General features: G+C 36.8%; 1 protein-coding gene across 1 annotated transcript in view; it reads right to left on the bottom strand.

Moving 5' to 3' along the window:
- LOC137291249 (centrosome and spindle pole-associated protein 1-like) overlaps positions 1 to 17,470 on the bottom strand; it is an 81,310-nt gene extending 63,840 nt beyond the window's left edge. The window contains exons 1-8 of the mRNA XM_067822550.1: positions 17,109 to 17,470; positions 16,149 to 16,259; positions 13,956 to 14,024; positions 12,078 to 12,200; positions 7,149 to 7,307; positions 4,227 to 4,358; positions 3,542 to 3,727; positions 849 to 1,004 (exon numbers count right to left, since the gene is read on the bottom strand). Coding sequence (XP_067678651.1) covers positions 849 to 1,004; positions 3,542 to 3,727; positions 4,227 to 4,358; positions 7,149 to 7,307; positions 12,078 to 12,200; positions 13,956 to 14,024; positions 16,149 to 16,235 — 912 coding nt within the window. The 5' untranslated portion in view covers positions 16,236 to 16,259; positions 17,109 to 17,470. The remainder of the gene's footprint in view (positions 1 to 848; positions 1,005 to 3,541; positions 3,728 to 4,226; positions 4,359 to 7,148; positions 7,308 to 12,077; positions 12,201 to 13,955; positions 14,025 to 16,148; positions 16,260 to 17,108) is intronic.
- Between the last annotated feature and the right edge of the window lie 4,889 nt (positions 17,471 to 22,359).

Raw genomic sequence — 22,359 nt, 5'->3', positions numbered from 1 at the left:
CATATGAGGATGAATTCAACAATGGTCACTGTATTATCTCACAAAAAATATACACTTCAATTTCAAGCCAACAGGTTTACCTACAATATGAGACATATATAACAAAACTCAAGGCAGTAAATTTGATAGCTGGATTCTTTTAAAACTATATGAAATGTGACTTTTTAATTCTGAGCGAAAGACCTTGCTCATGTTTTGTCCAGCTAAATATCAAATTTCTTGCTTGCTGCATCAAATCAAAACACACTGAATCAGTGGTACCTATGAGCCTGCTAAGTGCTGTTGCTCATGAAACACTTAAACCTAACTGCGATAACCAGTTTCATTTAATCATCACATGCAGGCTTGAGTCTTGCCCCTCACTGCAAAGAGTCAGCAATCTGACAGGATGTATTTTATTAATAGCCCTTTACTTACATATAATGGTCAGACCCCAATAGTGACAATATATACCTTGATAGAATGATACTAGTTTTTTGTGTCACAATGAACTGTGTAACTACCGATATGTTCTGGTAAAAGGTGTAAAACTGTCCAAGGTAGGCGACTCCAAAGACATATAATAAAGCCACTCCGATATGACTATTGTAGACATTATTAAGTTATTACAACCACCACGTGAACAAAGCATGCATCGTAACCAACAGATCCTTGTATGATAGCAGCTTCTAAAGCACAACGTATCCATTCAATACCATCATCACCCAATACATAGACAGAGACAATATAAGCCCTGTCTACCCTCAGGCATGCATAACAGAAGCCCATACAGTCTGTACATGTTAGACTACTTCCCATGATAGTGTTAGTCAGTGTGAAGCAGGCAGGAGGATGTGTGGGTCATATACCTCAGGTGGATTTCCCTGATGTTGTCTCCATACTTCTTCCCGTAATGTGTTCTCTTGGTCTGATTCTCGTATTGTTTCCTCATCTAACTTCCTGCGTAACTGCTCTCCACGACGCCCAATATCTTCAAGAGCTTCCAACTGTCTGGCTTTAGCCTTCTAGAAGAGATTCATGCTAACAATAAGAATTGCGTTAACAGCCTTTGTTTTCCTATCCAGGATTCTTCCTGAACCAACAAAAACAGAATGCAACTTTCTGATTAAAGAAACATTATCAAACCATCTATATGTCCAGGAAGAAGAAGTCATCTTTGGTTTCTGTAGGCTTCAGTATTCTAACATACTCATAAATAAGGACCCTCTTGTCCAGAAGCTGTCCGATAAAGTGAAGATTCCAGCCATTACTGGCTAGGTGGTAGTTTCACCCTAAAAGTTCAGGACCATCACCAAAAACACTGTGAATGTTTTATATTCAGGTTACTAACTTTGGAAGTCATAACCATACTGGTACTAAGATCACTCTGTGAACGGAACCCTTTCTTGCTATCAAATGTTGTTTGTGCTCAGACATGTTTGTATTTTGAAGCATTTTAGATTGGGTTGTGATGACAGCGCTTTTTAACAGCCAATGAGTTTAATCACTGCATGGCAGCAGAAGGTAGGATGAACAAACTAAAGATCATACTGTGACCAACATAGCAAAACACACACTCAGATCCATCTCATAAATATGTAAATGACAGGGAAAAAATATGTCCTAACAAAACATGCATTTCTCATAACATGAGGATAATATGAAACTGCAACTCAACAATTGCCTACAACCATAAAACATTTGTAAACACAACCATTAGTTACATGATTAATGAGTACATCAACTTCTACAGCAGGAACAGTGGTCAAAATGTAGACCACAGGTGTATCTTACAGAAGGCCTCATAAGAGTCAAAAAAAAATGTTGGCATTAATCAGTCACAGTAAAAATACAAAATGATTCATGAATGCACACACAAATAACATACATGTAACATGATTTAAAGAAAATATTAATTACAATTAAGAAAAAAAAACATATTAGTGAACATATTTGAACCTGATAGATGGCACAATGTCGTCATGGGGGTTTGTATGTCATCTTTTGCATATTGCATTATACTAGCCTACTTCACACTTTAGGTTTTTATTTTATGTTTGTCATGCATATCTGATATTATGGCAAACATATTTGAAAGAAATCAATTCTCTGTACTTGAGAACATATGATAATAAAATTAGTATATGTGTCACGAGGAGGATGCAGAAGACTTTTCCAGAGCTGAACTTACAAACGCTTAGTGCAACACATGTATCATGATCACAAGAAAACAGTGAATTTGATCCCACACGTTAACCAATCAGAAACATTTTCTCTTCAACATGTGCAAATCATGGAATGAACAGAAAGACAACACTTTAACACTCACACTGTTTGCTAAATGTTGACATTTCAATCTTTGATAATGTCTGACCCTATGACCCAAACATTGTCAAACAGAAACCAGATTCCAAAGGTACTGAACATATTTAATACTAAGTTCTGTGAAATTCTTCATCATTTAATTACCTAAACCCAAACACCCTATTCCATTACGTGCCTGTTTACAACAAACATGTTTGCTGAATACCAATTCCACTCCATCATGTTGGACTTTCAAGATGAGAACATGTCAGCTGATGGTTCATGTATACCATGATACACATAGTAAAGGTATGACTGAAAAGATGCAATAAATATGTTGCATCGGATATGAAGTTATGCAGTTCATTAAGGATATAGAGTTTAGTGTTTTACAACTGAAAAACACTATGATAAATGTAAAATGAGTAAAATTCACATAAATAAATCAATATTAAATAGTCTTGAAACTGCTGAACAAACTGAAAGCGTTACTGACTATTGTAATCATGTTATAAGGATGACAGTAAAAAACAACCATACCTAACAACACAATTGAAACTGTCAGTGTTTGGTATTCGTAACCGTATAAATGAAATGAAAGGTAAACCAGCTACTCCCATCTTACATACCTACATACATATTACAGTCATTTTTGTGAGTGTTGATATATTTGGAGCAAGCCAAATACAGCAAGACGACATGGTCACCAATATCCCTGCCCCCCAGTTCCTAATTTTTAACTCCACCATGACACTCATGTCCAGAAAACGCATACCACATTCAGTTTCTCTTCAAAAACAGTTTTTGAAAAAAACTATTCCCATTGGAGATACTGTGCACCTATCTTAAAAAATCTACAACAGTTTATGAGAAAATATCTCCCCATCATCTCAAACAGATGAAGCTCAAGTCTATATCCGCCTCACTTCATGACAAGGGACAATAACTAATTTCAAAATGAAAGATTGCACATTTTACACACTGCTTACGAGAAAAACACACAACACTGACCCCTCCCCATCAAGACTTTCAATGAAATCTCAAACGTGATGTGCATTTGCTTCAAAACATTAGAAGTTACTACATTAAGAGTTAATATGAAAGAATAAAAGTGACCTAACCTTAGAAACGTCAACATGATTAAAGCAACATCTAACAACAAAAGCGTCAGACAACATCTTGTTATTACAATGATTTAGGTGAACACATTGCTCCTTCCACCCATGTGAGAGAACAAAGTGCCAAATGACTGTACTACCTGTATGCCATGATTGTAATCTTCACATTGCATACTGTGATCAATGTGATCAGTAGGTTCATATTCTGGCCAAATGACACTCTCTGGGCAAACATTTTCCTTCTGATCTGGCAAGTCGGAAGGTAGTGCGACTTTTCCAGCAAGACCCAGCTGTAGAAGGGTTAATCTGTCATTTTCTTCTTTTTGCTAGATTATAAACAGGAAACAACTGCACTGAATAGGTACTCTCCAGTATAACACAGGCACATGCTGAAATACACTGATCTAGACAGTGGCCAGGGGAAGTTGAATTCTAGCACGAAATGGCACCATTAAGGTTATGAATCGACAAGTTTTGAAGAAGAACAAGACAACAGAAATGGTTCTTCAAGGAACTGAATAGTTATGAGCCAACAGTCAAATCAAAAGCACAACCAAACCTGAAAACCTAAAAGAGTTCATTGGTTTTGTATTTCCAATTCAACTGATTAAGTTGAAAGTAAGTGAACAAACTGGGGAAAAACGACAATGCTTTATGACCAAAACATTTTCATATTCAGTAACACTCTCAGTATAAACTTAACTTTCATGCTGCACAACAGATAAGTTCTCTATTAAGAGTAGATGTCTAGTGGGTGAAATTTCATTAACTTGATGACTGTTTGACAAGGAGTTAGTGTGTATTCAGTAGCATCCAGTCTTGTACCTGTGTTAACATTTCCCTGTATTGTCGCTGGATATCATGTTGTAGTTTACGTTTAGTGCTCTCGTACTGGCCTACAGGCAAACCCATGCTGTCCACTGGTGTTAAGGGTTTCCTCCGGGGAGACAAGTCTTGCTGTTGTATACAAGTCATAGAATGCATGTTAAGGTTGTTCAACTGTTCACTACAATACAGGGATTTAATACCAACTAACACCGGAGTAGATGTGCTACAGACTGTCATGAGTACATATCATGTTAGATGAGGCATGTGTATCTTTTGACATATAAAAAGCCTCACATTTCATTAACTCAAATAAATGACTTCACAATTAAGATAAAAATTAACTCAATAAATTTACAACACGGCCTGATAACATGTTGCACACACATAAGTTTGTTTTCTAACAGTGTATAACAGAATGATTTGATCATGCAATTTAATACTCATGAATCAATTCAGGTAAAATATAAGAAAAACGTATCTCTGTCCAAAAATTAAAATACTACCATAATTGCATTACAGTACCATGACAACAGCAGTGTTTCTAAGAATCCCATTCCTAACACTGGCCTACTGTACACATGGTACGGAGGGGCACAAGGTCCCGAACACAGACATGACACAGCCTAGACACTGCTGACCTTGGCTAAATATTCTCTATAATCCCTCTGCAACTCCATCCTCAATCTTTTCTTTCGTTGCCAGTTTTTCTTTTCATGGTCAAACGGATATATCTTAGGGTTTGAGAAGGTGTTTTCTCGTCCCATTCCCAATGGTATCACTTGCTGGCAAGTTGTAAATTTAAATTTTATCAGAAGATTTATATAAGTAGTAACAACAACAACAACAACAACAACAACAACAACAACAACAACAACAACAACAACAACAACAACAACTCCACTAAAACAAATGATCATTGTTAACCGTGACTGAAAAGCTTATTGTTACTGTCTCATTATTATGTTGTAAAAAATAGCTCTCAAGGACGTGAGAGAGAAAGCAACAAAAACAATTTGTTTAATGGCATCATCATAATAATCCTTAATTTTTAATGGACAAAAATAGAAACATGTCAGATTTAACCAACTATCTGAGATATTGTTTAAATGAAAACAGGCTGCAAGATAATCAATCATATATCATCAGCTCAAATCAATACAACAAATCTGTACAGTCAACCAATCAGGAACTATTGATTATTCACATGAATTGCTTTTGATTGTAAATGAATTCATAGTTAGGTTCTGACTGATGTCAGCGTTACCTTCATGTATTAAATAATTAAGACTACTTCCACACGCTGATGACACATATATACAAGGTTCCATCCAGACCATTTACCTTGGCCAGTAGTTCACAGTGTGCCTGTAGACTGTGCTGTGCCTGTAAAACCAGTTTGTTTATAAACTGTTTATCGATCAGTGCCCCGTTTCACAAAACTCTCTCATAAGCTTAAGATCTCGTAACTTTCCTCGTAGCATTTGCACCTCCTATGTTACAGTATGCCAGGTACAAATGCTACGAGAAAAGTTACGAGACCTTAGGCTTTCGAGAGTTTTGTGAAACGGGGCCCAGGACTGTGAAAATTGGCTTGTTTTGCTCCATTCATGATGTGCTGCTGTAGATAATCATACACAGTAAGACAAACTGTAGCACAAGGATGCTACGCCCCTATTTCGAAAGTGGAATCTATCCCATTGTAATAAAAACAAAAAACAAGCTTATAACCATAAGGGGTGGACAGGGAGCGAAAAAATCAGTTCATTTGCTTCTTTATTTAGAATTTGACAAAATGACAGCTTTTTCAGTTACTATTTTCCTTTTCCGGCTGAGCAAACAAAAAGACTCATGTAAGAACTAATTACAGTATGCCAACATGAGCCCATCATAGTACCCCTCATCCTAAACAAATTTCATTCAGAAAACGCTGAATATAGCATCCATATTTCATCTCATTTTGATCACAAACCTGTTTGGGAAAACAACCTAGAAACATGACTAAACCCTGACACATAGTACCTGGTAAAAATGTATAAAACAGGCAAATAGAAATACTGTTTCCCAGTCATGTCAGTGATGACTGTTGTATCATTTCTGTACAAAGTTGATCTTTACATCCTGGCCATTCACTAAGGAACATCAACATCATGATGCCTAGACATGAAACTTTGTCAGAAGTACAATGATTATTTCAATAGACCAACTAAGAGTAATCACCCCGTGTGCTCATTGTGCTCACTCATGTGCAGTGCATTCATACTGCAGACCAGTGATGCTGAAACATGCCTAAGCAACTTTAACTCAAAATCAGAAAAGGTGTATTTCTGCACTCAGATCCATCTGCTAGCAAAACAAATGAGATTCTAACCAATATGATGAGATAGTTGCATTTGATTACTTTATGTCTAATTTATCCAAACACCTAAATTTCATTTCTGCTGATGTTTGACTAAATATTACGAAACGGGTGTTTTCAAACACGTCAATATCAACATGTGTTTTTGAGAATGGATATTGTAACATCTGAGGCTCCTGTCAGTGTCAACAAGACACTCACTAGACATGGAGACATCATAAAAACAATGTCAGCGGTTTCACAATCTATCTGTACATCAATCCTACATATAGTGCCTTAAGCATGAGCCTGCTGCGTGTATATGTGCTATATATCCTACGATATGATAAATATAGACAAAATACAATCAGAAACAAGAAATCAGACTCATGCATGTTGAAGCATCTTGCCTTTTCATCTGTACCAGCAACACCAAATTCTACTGTTTGAAGCTGTTTATTCAGCAACAGAAGACCATTTAGATCACAGAGAGAACACATCACCTACATAACATGGCACAAAGTACCAAATTAATTTAAAGTAACACAAAACCAACAAGACAGACACATAAACGAACATTGTACCTGGGGTGGGGGCTCTCGTTTCTCTGACAGTCTCGGGGAAGCACCTTCATGTGCAGGTGCAGGTGCAGGTGCTGGATCCTCAGCATCTGTGTCCTGTGCACGCTGACGTGTCATTGGGGTTGGGGGTGTTACAGGGAAACGGCGACGTGGGGGTGGTTTCTATTGGTGAGAGTGAGAGCACTGGTTGTGACAATGTGCAGTAATCCAAACGTGTTTGTATCACACAAGTATTGTGCAGTCATGCAGGTGATGGTAAGTATTCCCTTCCATTTCCAAATCCACTGACAGGCCTTGCTTCACGTTATTATTTCTTTAAACAGATATTGCAATACATTGGTCGAAGCAAAAATTCACCTATGCGAATAACCATAACTTGAATGATACAATAAATTATCAATGTCAACATGAACACAGAAGCACATCCACAAGAAGAATTATTTCACAGCATCACGAACATATAGCTAAGCTTAGTCCAAGCAAACACAGTTAGGTAACAAACAGCACATAGTCTCTGATGGAAACAGCATAGGTCTGTCCTATGTAACACACATCACATCATATTATGTTAATGTCACTGTGATACATTTCAAAGCTCTTAACAAATCAACATTTGCCAACTCGTTCGTGTCAACAAAAGAGACGTGTATTTCTGGCAACATAGCAATGTCAACACTGACTCAAGCATCCAAGTACCTAGGTATATAACTAGTGACGTTTCCCAGTGACTCTGATGACAATGATTGGGGATGATTGATTGATGGAATCAATGTCGTTTCCATGCAAATGCTGTCCACAACAGCAATACACCAGACATGTTTCTAGGCTGGGTTGTCACATAAGGGACAACTGCATAGCTATCAAATAATGACAGTGGTTGCTATTAGTTCACATGAGGTGTTGGGTATTGCAAGAAACTGATTTACAATCACTTGTATACAGCAGAATTTGTGCAACTTACGACAGTTCATGATAGTACTTCACATTACCAAGTAGGACCTTAACTGTTAACCCGGAAAACCAGGATAGGTGGGTAATCGGGTAACAAGATGAATCTGGGTACCCATCTCAATACGGTTGAATACCCGGACCCCCTATGATCATGTGACTGATAAATAAAACAAGGTAATATATTATTCGTTAATGATTAATAGGTTGTATTGTCTTTGAAGATGTAGAAATAATGAAACAGTCACCTATTTTGAAATATGTATGTCCTAGCACTATTATCAAGATAGTGCTTCTAAACACTTTTCACAAGTTCAGCTGACATTCTGATCACATTCCTCATTGGTGCAATATCCCCATTAGTTTAATCAGTGCTTAGTCACTTGCTTAGCAATGCAACAACTTGACTAAGTTTACAAAACATGTCTCCAGGACAATTCTAATGATTTCTCACGATGGTCAAGTCCTAAAATCCATCTGAAACCTGACAATGATAGACAATGATGCATATATACTTGATAATTTTGTAAAATGTTCTTGAAGACAGTAGCAGTTTACAGCTTTAGTCGCACATCTGGTGGGCCAGGAAGCTCGGCTGATTACTGTTCAAAATAATAATCCAACAATGCAACTTATGATACGACAGCTAGCCATGGCCCACGCTGCAGACATATCCACATTTGTTTTTCCTAGATCATAAGGTGTAAACAGAACAAGTTTAAGAATGTTTTCAATGACATCTTGGCTCTTTCCATAAGCTTTCACATAACTCACAATGAAATGTTGGTTTTCACAAGATTTGGTCTGTTGTTCATTTCATTATGGGTTCACTTACAAGAGCACTATACTGTATATTAGACAGTTATAGTAACCTATACTATCAGAATACTCTCAAATGAGCAATAAAGTTCATGCAAATATCAGGCATGCTGATACAGAGCAGTCTCTTCATGACCAAGTCTCTTAAGACTCTTTAGACTTCTTGACTCTGGCTTTATATCCTGTAGTTAGCATGGAGAACTGCACCACCTTCCAGAGTTTCACAGCTTTGATAAAAACAGCTTCACAACACTCTAACTCTGGATCCAGCAGGTTCAACTTCATCAGTGTGCACAACGAGGAGGTTTTGAAGGATAACCTGTGTTTGTCTTTCATTCTGTTCTGAACATTGAACGAAGTCTCACATTGAACACTGCTCAGACAGAGATTTAAGGCAGTCTGACACAGTTTACTAATACTAGGTATCAAGTCAGAGTGTACAGTGATAACCCTCCTGCACAGCTCACAGCATGTCAATTTCTTGTAATTGCCAAGCACCATTCCTTTAAACACAGGTCACTCTTTAACTAGCTCACATTAGTCAGTGAAGGCTTCCACATCATTAACATCAGGCTCGTCACTCTCTTCATGGATTATTTTGGTCTGTTTTTTTCTCTCCATAGAAGTTACCAAGCTCTTTGATGATTCCTCAGCAACATCTGCATCAAAACACTCTGGTTGCAGGACTTCATCAAACATATACAGCACACCAGATGTATCAAACATTCTAGCCTCGATGTTTTCTCCATGCAACCGTTCAGATCGGACACCTTTTTAGTGTTCATTTTCTTAAGGTCAACACCGTTTAGTGTAGGGCACTCCCCTAGATCTAATGTTATTTTCTGAAAATATATTGACTTACTAACTTTGTCATGTCCAACTTTAGATCACAGAGTGCTTGCTCCACACACTTTGTAATCGTACATGCTTTGCCATCAACTTGCATGTTAGTTAAATACTCTGTGACTGGTAACCCATTTATATCAAAACAGATGCACACAATAACATGTTTATGAACTGCTATGTCTTGCGATTCATCAATCATTACTGCAAAGAAATCTAAGTCTGTTACATTTTTTTCAAGTTCCTCCATTAGTACTGTAGAAAAGCTTCACTGCATGTCACTGAGAGAGTCCCAGGAGAGATTCTGATAATCCATTTGAAGTCTGCAACTTAAGAAGTTTGTTGATTTTACTAGTCTCCATTTCTTCTTTAGATGCAAAGTACACCGTTCTGAACACGACTTTATCACTGTCCGCTCCTACAATATCATCGTCAACACCTACATCTGTTTCGTAAGCTTCCTCGTGAGACAATGGATGTTTCAATCTCAATCTTTCTGCAGCCTGATGATCTGAGAGATTGCTGTGATTTTTCACTGGTGATATTTGTACATTGTTTGACGCCACTGTCCCCATAACATTTTGTTTCTTCTGTGCTTTACACAAAACAATCTCCTCTGTCTGGACGATTCATTGATCACTATTTTCAACCATGGGTATGACTTCTGCCAGCTATTTTCAGCTGCGGTCGGTAACTTGTACACGCCCTTGTGGCTTCGTGGTCGTATAACCAACCGCAGTAGTTCATTGATTACTTGATCCACTAATTTGTTGACAAAAATGCATCTGATCCCAATTTAGATCCACTTTTTCCAAAGAAACTTGTTATTGGTTTTTGACATACTATGTTGGAAATGACTGTTCGACTTGATATAAATAGGAGCAGTGTAGTGTTCAGCCAATCAAGAAATACTGAAGCATTTTGTTGCATGGCAACACAAGGGATTCCCACTTCTGGGGTTTCCTTGTGTGTCAAATCATGTTTCGCGAAAGAAATTCTTGACAACAAGTCTTGATCTAAAATATAATTCCATTTGCACGATACATGCAGAAATGAAATGTTAGATGTACGAGGGTATTTATGTGCGCACATGATATGCTTGAAATGTTATATTATGTTGAACTTGTATTTCAATGATTTTTAGACATACATTATGCCTTACACCCCACTACTGTAGCTCTGATATTAGAGAAATCATATTTGCTTAAGTACAAGAAACACTGAACATAATCTTGTAATACTAGACAACACTGGCACAGATATAAGGACAGACTGATAAGGCAAATTAAGTGGTAGAAATGAACCCACAATGTTCAGCTGATTGAGAAGTGCTATGACAATAACACGTATAGCATGTACATTACACTGAGTTCAGGAGAGAGTTAATAGCAGGCAAACTGTGCAGTTGTGGTCAAGTTAGAACTTCAATCAAACCAGCAAATATCCAACTTCATAAATAGCTAATGCACAGCTATTGTTCTGGTAATTAAGAAATGTACTGGTTAAGTAGAGAATAAATTATTTACGCTTGAAAACAGCCTACAGGGACATTCCTCCATAAAGCCTGGATGCCACAGCAGCTCTGATGCTGGAGATAGGCTGGGACTTTGCCTAGAGCAGTTAATCCATTAATTGTAAGCTCACGGTTGGCTCCACTGTGATCATGGTGATGGGAATTCTAATGCTGATTTTTCATTTAGAAGGTACAATGAGATAAACATGTTCTTTGGAAATAAAATGTCCACCAAGTCAATATTGACCATTACTAATATTACTGACAAAAATAACACAAAATAATAAATGTTATTCAAGTTAAATACTACTGTGTGGTCATTTCTCGTATCATCTTCAACAGAGGAATTGTATTGACGTATATTCTAAAGATTATTCATGAAACTGTCACATATAATTAAAAGGATGCATTTTTTGATAATCAATACTCATCAGTTCAAAACCAACTTCAATTGAATATATATTGATGTAATACATAACATTGACACGAGTGGTTTCAGGCCGTTGTAATGTTATTAATGTTAACCTCAGCTAAGGCTGTTTTGTCGAACTCTATCCTAACCTTAAGTAAGATGTAAGGCTGAAATCTCAGAAACCATTATGACCTCTGTACTTGTACTGAATGTCTAACCCAAGAACCGTGCAAACATTGATACTGCTGGTTAACAGAGTCTGGGAGAATCAACAAATATACATGTACCACATGATTTAGTTAAGGAGACAGAAACAAGGTCAGCTCAGGAAAAGGTAGGTCTCAAGATGGCACACTATCATGGTGAAGAGAGAAGACAGACATCCAACAGAAAATACCTTCTGAATCATTTCGTTATATTCTCGATTTCTTTCAGCCTGCATCTGGCGCTTCTTGACTTCAGCACCATCTCCTCCGATCGGTAGCCCTGTGCGCCCCCCAGAGATGGGTCTACGTTGTGTCTACAGGCAGGATGGAATCAACATGCAAATGAGAGGAGCATGCAGGACAGCCATTAAGAAAAGTAAAATCAACTGGTAAATGATGACATCGATCCTGAGAAATTTTAGAATTGAAATAGAAGTGTACAAATCTCAAGGTGAAAGTCAAGCATGCTTGTCATAACTTTAATATGACCGGACATTCTAGTGATTTACAAGAACCTAAGGTAGCATACAACCAAGTGAGATGAAAATGAAAATCAGGTGCACAATGATCAATCAGTCTAGGTAACAATGTAGTGATCATGTTTTAATTCTTATTTCCCAGTGTCACATTAGAAGTGAAAATGGGTTCGCTATATTCATCTTATTGTGAAATGCCTTAAGAGTGCCAGGATACCACACAGTATTTGGAACACTGAAGAGTTTGGGGAAAAATGAAATGTTTGAAAATGAACATCAGAAATATTAGGAAAATGAACATGATGAATATTTTGAAAAATAGGAACTTATTTGTACAGTAGGTAAACATGCTATAGTATGCAAAACGAGGATATTTTTACACAATAGAAAACGCAAGTCAATTTTAAGATTTTCCATTTTCAACATGGCATAAATGGCAGATATCACATTTTTTCAGTCAACATGATCCCCAACTTCTAATAACTACTTTCAGCAAGAAAAAAAGTTTGGCTACAGAAATAGGCCACAGTTTTCTCAACAATCAAATTAAATATGCCAGCCTAGATACCACTGGTACAATGATCAAGTACACTGTAATAGATTAGGTGATAAATCTTAAACAAGGTACAAATACCTCTACACTGACACAGTCTAAACATCTTGTAAATGGGTCAATGATCAAAGTAAATCAAGACTTCTAACCTCGGGGACATCTAGATTTGCTACAGAGATACATTCACAGAGCAATGAACCTGACACCTGTCTATTATTACTATGAAGAATAACTGACATTGTCACATGAATAAGCTGCACAAGCATAGGTATACAAGCACAAGCACTGGTATACAAGCACAATGAAGGTCACAGCATTGTCACCTCCTAGCCTGTACAGATTTGTACATACTTAGCAATCAGAATACCATGGCAATTGGCACAGCTTACTGACAGGGATTTATCTTGGATTCTTAACCAAGGGGGAAAATATCAAACTGGGGAAAACAAAGTTACAACAAAATGTAAATATTGGAAAAAGATTGATTTTCCCTTTAATTTCTCAAAATTGATTTATTCAGATCAACATGTAAAATCAGTGTGTAAAATGAAGCCTAAATTCTGCCCTTTTATCTATACATGTAATACACTAGTATTTGCTGCTGGCAAGGGCCCAATATGGATTTAATGGAACTGATCCCCTCCATAACTTATGCACATATCAACAAGATGAATAGGTAGCACTGATTCTTATCAATGTTCCCTCTCAAAAGAGTCAGTTCGAATTTAGTTACAATCTGGCATGTCATAAGGTCACATGACCTCCATCAAAGATATAACAATGACTATATTGTTCACAGACAATGTAACATGAACAATTGAATGTCATAGTAAAAGCACTGATATATCTTCTACAGTAATCTACACTAAATTTACAACAGAGTTCACTTTTAATTCACATTTTAATTCTTATTGCTAAATGTCTTCCACTGACATTAAGGTCCCTGAAGACAGCAACTACACCAAGAACAAGCTAGCTATCACAAACAGACCAAAAGACCAAACTTATCATATTCAAAGACGTGAGTATGTGAGTAGTACCTGCTCTGCTAGCGTGTAGTCATTACGTCCAGTTCTGTCCCATGTTCTGCGTTTGTTCTCCCCACCATCCTGCAGGATATCACAAGGGGCACCAGTCACTTATCATAACAGCAGGCACAGATAATATAACAAATAGAAACTCTACCATAGCTGACAGTCAGTATATTCCCAAATTGAAAAACACTACATAATATATATCAGCATTTTTGCATCCCTGAAATTCATGTTTATCCGCTAACCCAAGAAAACTAAATTGTGCAGAGGACAGGCGAAAATTCCTTGACTGTAGTGACTGCTTGAAATTGTCTTTTTGAGGGCTCTCATACAGAACCAGTTCTATCGTGCTATCATGTCAAAATCAAAACAAATTTCAGAGACTGGCACAATTAAACGGTTGGGGGATCAGTATTTATGTTGATTTGAAAGCTGGAAACACTATTTTGAGGGCTTTTATCAGGAAATTTAGAAATGATGAGTGAGTTTAGTTTTACGAGACACTGAGCAATATTCCAGCTATATGGCGGAGGTCTGTAAATAATCAAGTCTGGACCAGACAATCCAGTGATCAACAACATGAGCATCGATCTGCGTAATAGGGAACAGATGAAGTGTCAACAAAGTCAGCGAGCCTGGCCACCCGATCCCGTTAGTTGCCTCTTACGACAAGGATAGTCGCCTTTTATGGCAAGCATGGGTTGCTAAAGCCTATTCAACCCCGGACCTTCACATGTATAGAAATCACATGTATTAATCTGTGAAATTCATGAAGATTTCCATACATAAAAATTGGAGCAGCTTAAAACTGGCGAGTGTGGCTAGGCTTGATGTTTAAAAAGCTTGACAATTCCATACAAAAGTTGGTGCAAGAAACGGTAACAAATATGTGTAAATAATAATCATATTAATCAATTTCAGTAAAATGTCATGATATTTGTTCTGTCAGCTTAAATGAAGAATCAAATGTCTAAACCATGGAGGCACAAGAAAAAACAATACTGTAATGATCTGCTAACAACCAGCTAGTGAGGTTTTGTATGTTTCTCCAAGCCAAACTTGTTGAACTTGTAGATGTCTGCACATTTACAATCTTCAGACATGCAGATCGTGGAACAATGTATTTAAAAGAAACTTCTTTCACCTGAATCACTGTGATTGGTGCATGCCCAGTGACAATGCAAGAATGATTACAGATATGCTTACAGAAAATCTTCTTGGGGATGGTGGGTGGATTGCTGTGTGTGTCCAGCAAAAAGAGTTGCATGAATAAGGCCTTAAACAAATCTAAGCCATGCCCTAAAAATGTCATGACAAAATTCTATAGTTAGTTTTTGTTTGAAAGGTGCAGAACCAATACATCATCTGAAATTGTACAAAACTGTTTCCAGGTTTAAGAACCTGTTGCCATACAACAATCATCTCCATCACAGACTGTTTTAAGGAAAGCAGCAGTATGTTTTCTGAATCTTGAACACTAGCTGATGGCGATACAAAGATAGCCTTGTGCTAGGCTCAAAGATAATAATCTGAAACCTGTTTCACTATACATATATATTACATAAACTGATTATAAACTCAATTGAATAGTTACTGATATCAAATGTTAATAAAGGTTGCACAACAAGCTTCCACAGATTCTCTAGTATTACCAGATTGACCATAAACACTAAAACAGGATAACATTTACTGTGTCCTCTAGCCTATATATCTTGGGTCCACAATATACCACCTTCAATCTTTGAAACTCAAAAACAAATTATGCAGGGTTGTGATTCATCTGTTAGAAAAACAATATCAGCAATGAAACATAAATCCTACATCAGCATATGATATCTACCACAACAACAGTCATAAACAAGTGAGTGAGTATGGTTTTACGCCACTTTTGGCAATATTCCTGCAATGTCATGGCAGCTGACACCAGAAATGGGCTTCACATATTATTCCTACGAGGGGAACCGAATCCAGGTGTTCAGTGTGATGAGCCAATGCTTGAACCACTAGGCTACCCAACTGACCCTAAACAGTTATGAATGTATCAGGATCCAACATGCATTGTGACACCACTGTACCACAGCAATTCGTATGGCTGTGTCACTTGTCCTTGCCTCCTCCATCATACTGTCATTTTCTTTCACCACTTATATTTAAGTCAATATGACAGCAAATTGACGAGCTGCTTATGTAAATACTTACATTGAGGCGTTGCCTTTCATTTGCAAGTTTTGACTTCTGATCTTGTATAAATTTGTCAATGTCATTGTCGTACACAGCAGCAGTCATCCTTGATATTGAAGGTTGACTTCTCTGAAACAATGACAAGATACTGAATAGTAATCATTTGTTGGAATGTATGCCATTTTATCAAACAATTACAAAAAGAAACACCAGTCATAATATAAACCATAGATATAATCACATAACTTTGCATAAACTTTACCCAATATACAGATTGAAATGATTGTTATTCTCACAAAATATATCACAGTATGCATCGTTTTAAAAGCATATTGTGTTATACATATTGTCAGCAAGATGTGTAGACTACTTGGCTAGTGATGAAGTGGCATGTGTTACACTCAGTGAATCAGAATGAGTGAGTTTAGGTTTATGCCAGAGTCAGCAATATTACAGCAATATGGCACTTCCGTGATGTACATAATGAGTATAGTAACATGAATCAACCACGTCAGCGAGCCTAACCACCCGACCCTGGTAGTTGCCACTAACTACAAGCATGAGTTACTAAAGATCAGTTTCTAACCTGTATATTCACAGGTCTGCTTAAACTCAGACAAAGTGCCTTGCATGTATTTGAGCTGTATGCCTATTGATAGCTGAATCACTACAGCAAATTAGTAATGTGATAAAACAGGCATAAACATGGCCCACAGCCACATTATGGTCAATGACAATGACATTGTACTCGCCCCATTCATACCGTATCTAACATAGACACGGACGTATAACATCTATAAATTAAAACACATATGCATTAATAAAAATACAAAATAATCGCACATTGGTTCTGTGTAAAATTTGGCCCGTCAGCTTGAATCTGTTAAGTATTATGGGGTATCGAAATCTGGACAAATATTGTAAAATGATGCATTTTTATACAACAGGTCCAACAAGGAGGCCCATAATGTATATTACCTGTAGTGGGTATTGATTAGGTTGTTGTCACTTGATATTTAACATCCACAAATACCTTCTTCTTGGTTAATTCCCCTGCGATGGGCGAAAACAGTTATCAAAACACGAAGCACTTGTCCCCGTCAAGCGCGGGATCACAAAATAGCAACGGTGTATACAAATATGCAAGACGTGTTTACTCGAATCCTAATGAAGAAGTAAATTAATCAGGATGATACAACGATGACAAACATATTTCTTTTATACCTGCTTCACATTTTGTCTCGTCTTGTTAACGTTACATAAGTATAAGCGTTCTAAAAATTACAGTTTACGTCTCTCCCAACTACCTAACAACAAAAATGTCGGACGCATGCGTAGAACATCTGAGACTAGAGACTGTCTAATGTTACTGATTTCTAAACGCACGAGGACCGGAAGAGTACAAATGTAAAACCAGTTTAAAGGGGCACTAATGCGGAGCAATTTCCGTGGACTGGTGTAAACTTTTGTTATTGTTTTTCTCCCGTGAGTACCCGGATGATATCCCAGAATTCGTGACTGGTTCGTGACCTCTGCTGCGCAGTCCGTAGGCGCAACTGATAGTTTAATTATAGACAGATCAACTGAGGTGAAGTCATTTTTTACTTCATTACAAATGTATTATGAAAACAAATTAAACACTTTGAAGGTTAATCATCTGCCAGTGGTAGAAATGGTAAAAAACTATTAGGACGGAAAAAAAACGAAGCCAATGTACGTCTCTATATTTTGCCTCTTAACCCTAATTAGTTTATTGTCATATTTGTATGATTCTGAAAATTAATATAAGAACACACGATCTGCTTATACTCATAGTAAATTTCTAACATAACAGCAACATTTATACATTGTATAGATTGCCAATGTGGATCCTATTTCACACACATACGCGATCTAGTGCCTGTTTTCTGTCATACAGATTCTGCTGAATGCTACAACAAATAAATTAAAACAAAATGCAAATAATGAATGTAAAACAGACTAATTTTATAGCAACAATGTCAGGCTACTACCTTGTTCAGGAGTGTATCCATCAATATCCACGTAAAAGAAATCGTATTCCATTCATCTGCAGCTGGTAAATAATCCTGCTCTGTGTCGCGTGTCTTACAACTGTCTCATTTGCGAAAAAGTAACACATCGTTTCACGTCTTTCACACTGGTGAAAACCAGATAAACCTCTCATTGGTCTCCCAAGATAGCACACCTGGCAACTAATTGTTGGATGCCCACTATTCTAAGTAATTTAATTAACCAATAATGAGCAATCAATCAATCAACGCAAGGGTGGATAATTCTTTGAAGGGAGGATGTTGTTTTTGCACTCACACTTTACGACAGGGTGTTGTCATCTACACACACTGCCTTTTGACAAATCCGCTAGAAGATAAAAGTAATTAATCAATCAGTGTGTTATCGGTTAATCCTTTGATCGATGTTTGCTTTTGTAACTCAGCTGATAAAACCTCTTGCATCACTTACATGCACATATTACATAACATACAATACATTTGCCATTACAGACCTTAATTTATAATGTTGAGTATTTACTCCAGACAGGAGAAATGCCAAATGGGAACCTTTCTTGAGTAACCGAAGTGGTGTTACTACTAATTATACCTGTTAAAAAATCATTAATTGACCATCCAGGGAATGATGACAAATAATACGTGTATTTACACCATCAAGCGCGAGTTACAGCAAGGAAGATGTAATCTCTGTGTCGCATGCAGCCTGAAAACACTTATGGGCCGAAACTGTTTTGAGGATACCAACGGAATTTCGTTACATAAGGAATACACACTGGCATTTGCTGTGTACTTTGGTAAATATGGGAAATAAGGGTTTTTTTACGTAAGAAAATTTTCAGATTTCTCTACCAAAGGCAAAGTCATCGTTTTTTGTTTATGAATTCAAATAAATCAACTGTGTGTTTTTATTATCATAAATAAGAAACCATTGTAGCTACCATAGCTACCAAAATTTACGTATGATATTTGCTATCACAGCTCAACCAACACTCAAAACTACCTAAATATAAAGCTTTGCAATCTTCCGTACTGAAACAAATGGCTTGCTGCGTGCCTGTAGACATAATATTTTCATGTAACATGATTAAATATCGAGGTTAAAAACGCAGAAATAGGATCAAATTAGATCAGTAACTATACCATCCAAGCATCCGAAAAGTACTACACTGCTGGGATATTTGGTTACGATCGGACAAGGAATACCATGGATATTTTTAAACAAATGGCATATGATGGGCATCCGGCCTCCTGACTGTTTAGGTGAAAAAATTCTGCTAATATGGACAGGAGCCCAGTTCCTTTGTCCGTCACGGTCGAAGGAGCGGGCGCTGACCAAATTGCGGTTTGGTTTCGTAATTAGACCGTTGGCGAGAAACATTATTCGCTCCGCATCAGTGCCCCTTTAATCTCGGCACTCCCTCTCAAGCGAGAGCGAATGAGTTTGGTTTACGCGGTCGATTTGAACAGTTGTATCGCGGTGTGTCAGCTCAGGCAACTTAAGTTGTATGACGGAAAAGCATATTAGAAATTGCAAAGATTAAGGAAAATCAAGTGGGGATGGGAATGCGCACACCATTCTCCCCTGAAAATAAAACTCCGTGGGGATCATTTCCCCCAAATCTTGGATTTCATGATTTGAGTCAATTAATTAGCATAAAGTATTTAACAAAAATACACGTAGTACAGTCACTGGCTTCATACAGATATCAGTGCTTTTTAATTTTCACATTTTCCCTGTTTCTCCGAGTTGTCCAGTTAAAAGTACCCACGTTACTGATACAATTCAATTCAATTCAACTGTTTATTGTTTCAAGTCCAATCGACCCATTATACACTACATTAAATGTACATGGATAGCTATATCCATATGCGTATCTAAGGAGTTCTCCACGGATACGAAACACATTATAAAAATATTTTGCTAACATAAATTTATGATCATTGGAATTCATTAAAGACATTAACCCACTGATATTTCTACTGTGCGTGAAAACACATCGTCACGAAGAGCTTGATACATTGGACATTTATATAAAATATGTATTCCATCTTCCGTTACATTGCATAAAGCGCATTTACAATCAGAGATTTCATATTCACAAAAACCTTTTCTAATACACTGTATTCCTAGCCTGTTGTAACAGTTTCTGAAGATAAACAGTGCTTACCATTTTCAATATTATTAACATCAAAGATGTACAATTCTGTAGAAGGTGATGACAAAATAATACAATAGAACTGAAAGTTAAATACTTTAAATATAAATCAATATTACCTAGTCCCTGTTGTATCCAAATATGACCAAAATCATAAATATATAACAATTGCATAACATTTGGTGACCATTTTGTATATTTTCTATGATACATTTGTTTGAAGATAAGATACACGTGAAAAGATTGGTATGGGTGTCTGTATGTTGGTATAGCAATCACTCTTTAAAACAAGTATCTGATACAATTTGTATAAGTGTTGACATACAAGGGATATCTCCCACATTCTCCGTACATAGAGGGAATAATCAATAACAGAGTCTGGAGAGTCTCCCTGGAACATAACAACATTCGGGAAGGCTTTACTGACAAATTTACAAAATGATCGATGGACGATTTCTATTTGATTCATTTCCCTATACCCCCACTTTGCAATTTGGAGAAATCATAAAACAAAACTAATTCATGTCAAATGGAAAGTAACTTTTTGCTCTTTTTTAAAGAATATGTTTGCACCGTATTAGTGAGAACGGTTGTATGGCTGGAAGAGGCCACAATATACTGTTTCATTTAAACACAAAGGCGTTGATTTACATTCAGTTTACAAGATGGACAGACAAGAACAGAAAGATGGGAAAAAGTGGAACGACTGAAATAATTAGGACAGTTTTTTTTCATTGACAAATATATGTTTGAACATTTTGAAATATGTTTTGATTCATATGAGCAGCCAGATATGCATTGTAATAGTACTTCAGAGTTCATATTTACATTAGTAACACTGCGTAAATTAGTCATCATGGTAGTTCTCTGTTGAGTATATAATTGACAGTAAATAGGTAATGGTTAGAATTTTCACAAACACTCCCACAAGTACATCTTGGGTTATTTCTTATACCTCCACGGAATAGATCATAATTCAGTTGACTACATGTGCACATGTAGCGTAGGTTTGCATGGATGATAGTATCAAAGTATCAAATCAAAGTATTGAGGCGCATTTTGTTGTGCTACAAGAATATTTGATTAAAAGAATTCAATAACAGGCTTTTCTCACTTCAACTGGAAATTCAGTCCACATTCTAATTGTGGATTGAATATATTAATTATACGAAAACTTCAATCGTGAGAAAGGAAGTGAGGCACCATCAGTTATTGAGATTATGGTTACGGTTAGACGCCATCTTCCCAGGAACAAGATCATTAAGGTACGATGGTGCCATATTATTTTGAATGAAGTAAAAACAACGAAGTTTGCACTTTCCCGACCAGTTTTATGATATAGATCGTCATGATGAGTATTTTGGGGTAAACCTGTTACAATGCTTACTGCTTCCAACTGCAGTTGGTCTAATTTATTTGTTTGATATTGAGCACATCCATCCCATGCTTCACACGCATATTCAAAGTGAGGTCTTATGAACATTACACGCACAGAAGGTATCATTTTTGAGGTTGTTCTTACAATATTATTAATGTGGTCAAACCGTTTACAATCTTTTGAAAATTTTAATCCCAAATGTCTATGATTATTAACTGTTTTGATAAGAACCCTGCTGAAACAGAGATTAAGTCAATGACTATTCTTATGCAAGGAGAAAATAATTGCCTCAGTTTTATCAGAATTATATGTTAAAAGCTACCGCTTTGCCCAAGTCCGCAGCCTTTTCAAGTTTGAATTCAGTTCTCTTTCAGTTAATACACTATCATGAGAAGATAGCAAACCAGCAAACGTACAAAACATCTTTGGAGAGGGTATGTGTCGTATGCAGATATCTTTAAAACCCGAATGCGTGTAGAGTTTAAGTGGTTTAAATGACATTAATTCACTCAGCTAAAAGGACATTTCGAGCGAATGTTGCGTGTGCCAACATGAATTTATGTATTTGTACTTGAATAACTGAGCTACTTGTACAATATCTCCGAAAGGAATTTCTTTCAGATTAATACTCAATTCATATTTCTGTTTGATGGGTTAAAAGTCAT

This window comes from Haliotis asinina, chromosome 7, assembly GCF_037392515.1.
Source record: "Haliotis asinina isolate JCU_RB_2024 chromosome 7, JCU_Hal_asi_v2, whole genome shotgun sequence".
NCBI classification, from domain to species: Eukaryota; Metazoa; Mollusca; class Gastropoda; order Lepetellida; family Haliotidae; genus Haliotis; species Haliotis asinina.
The sequence above is the reverse complement of the archived record's forward strand: the minus strand, read 5'-3'. Positions and strand labels throughout refer to the sequence as shown.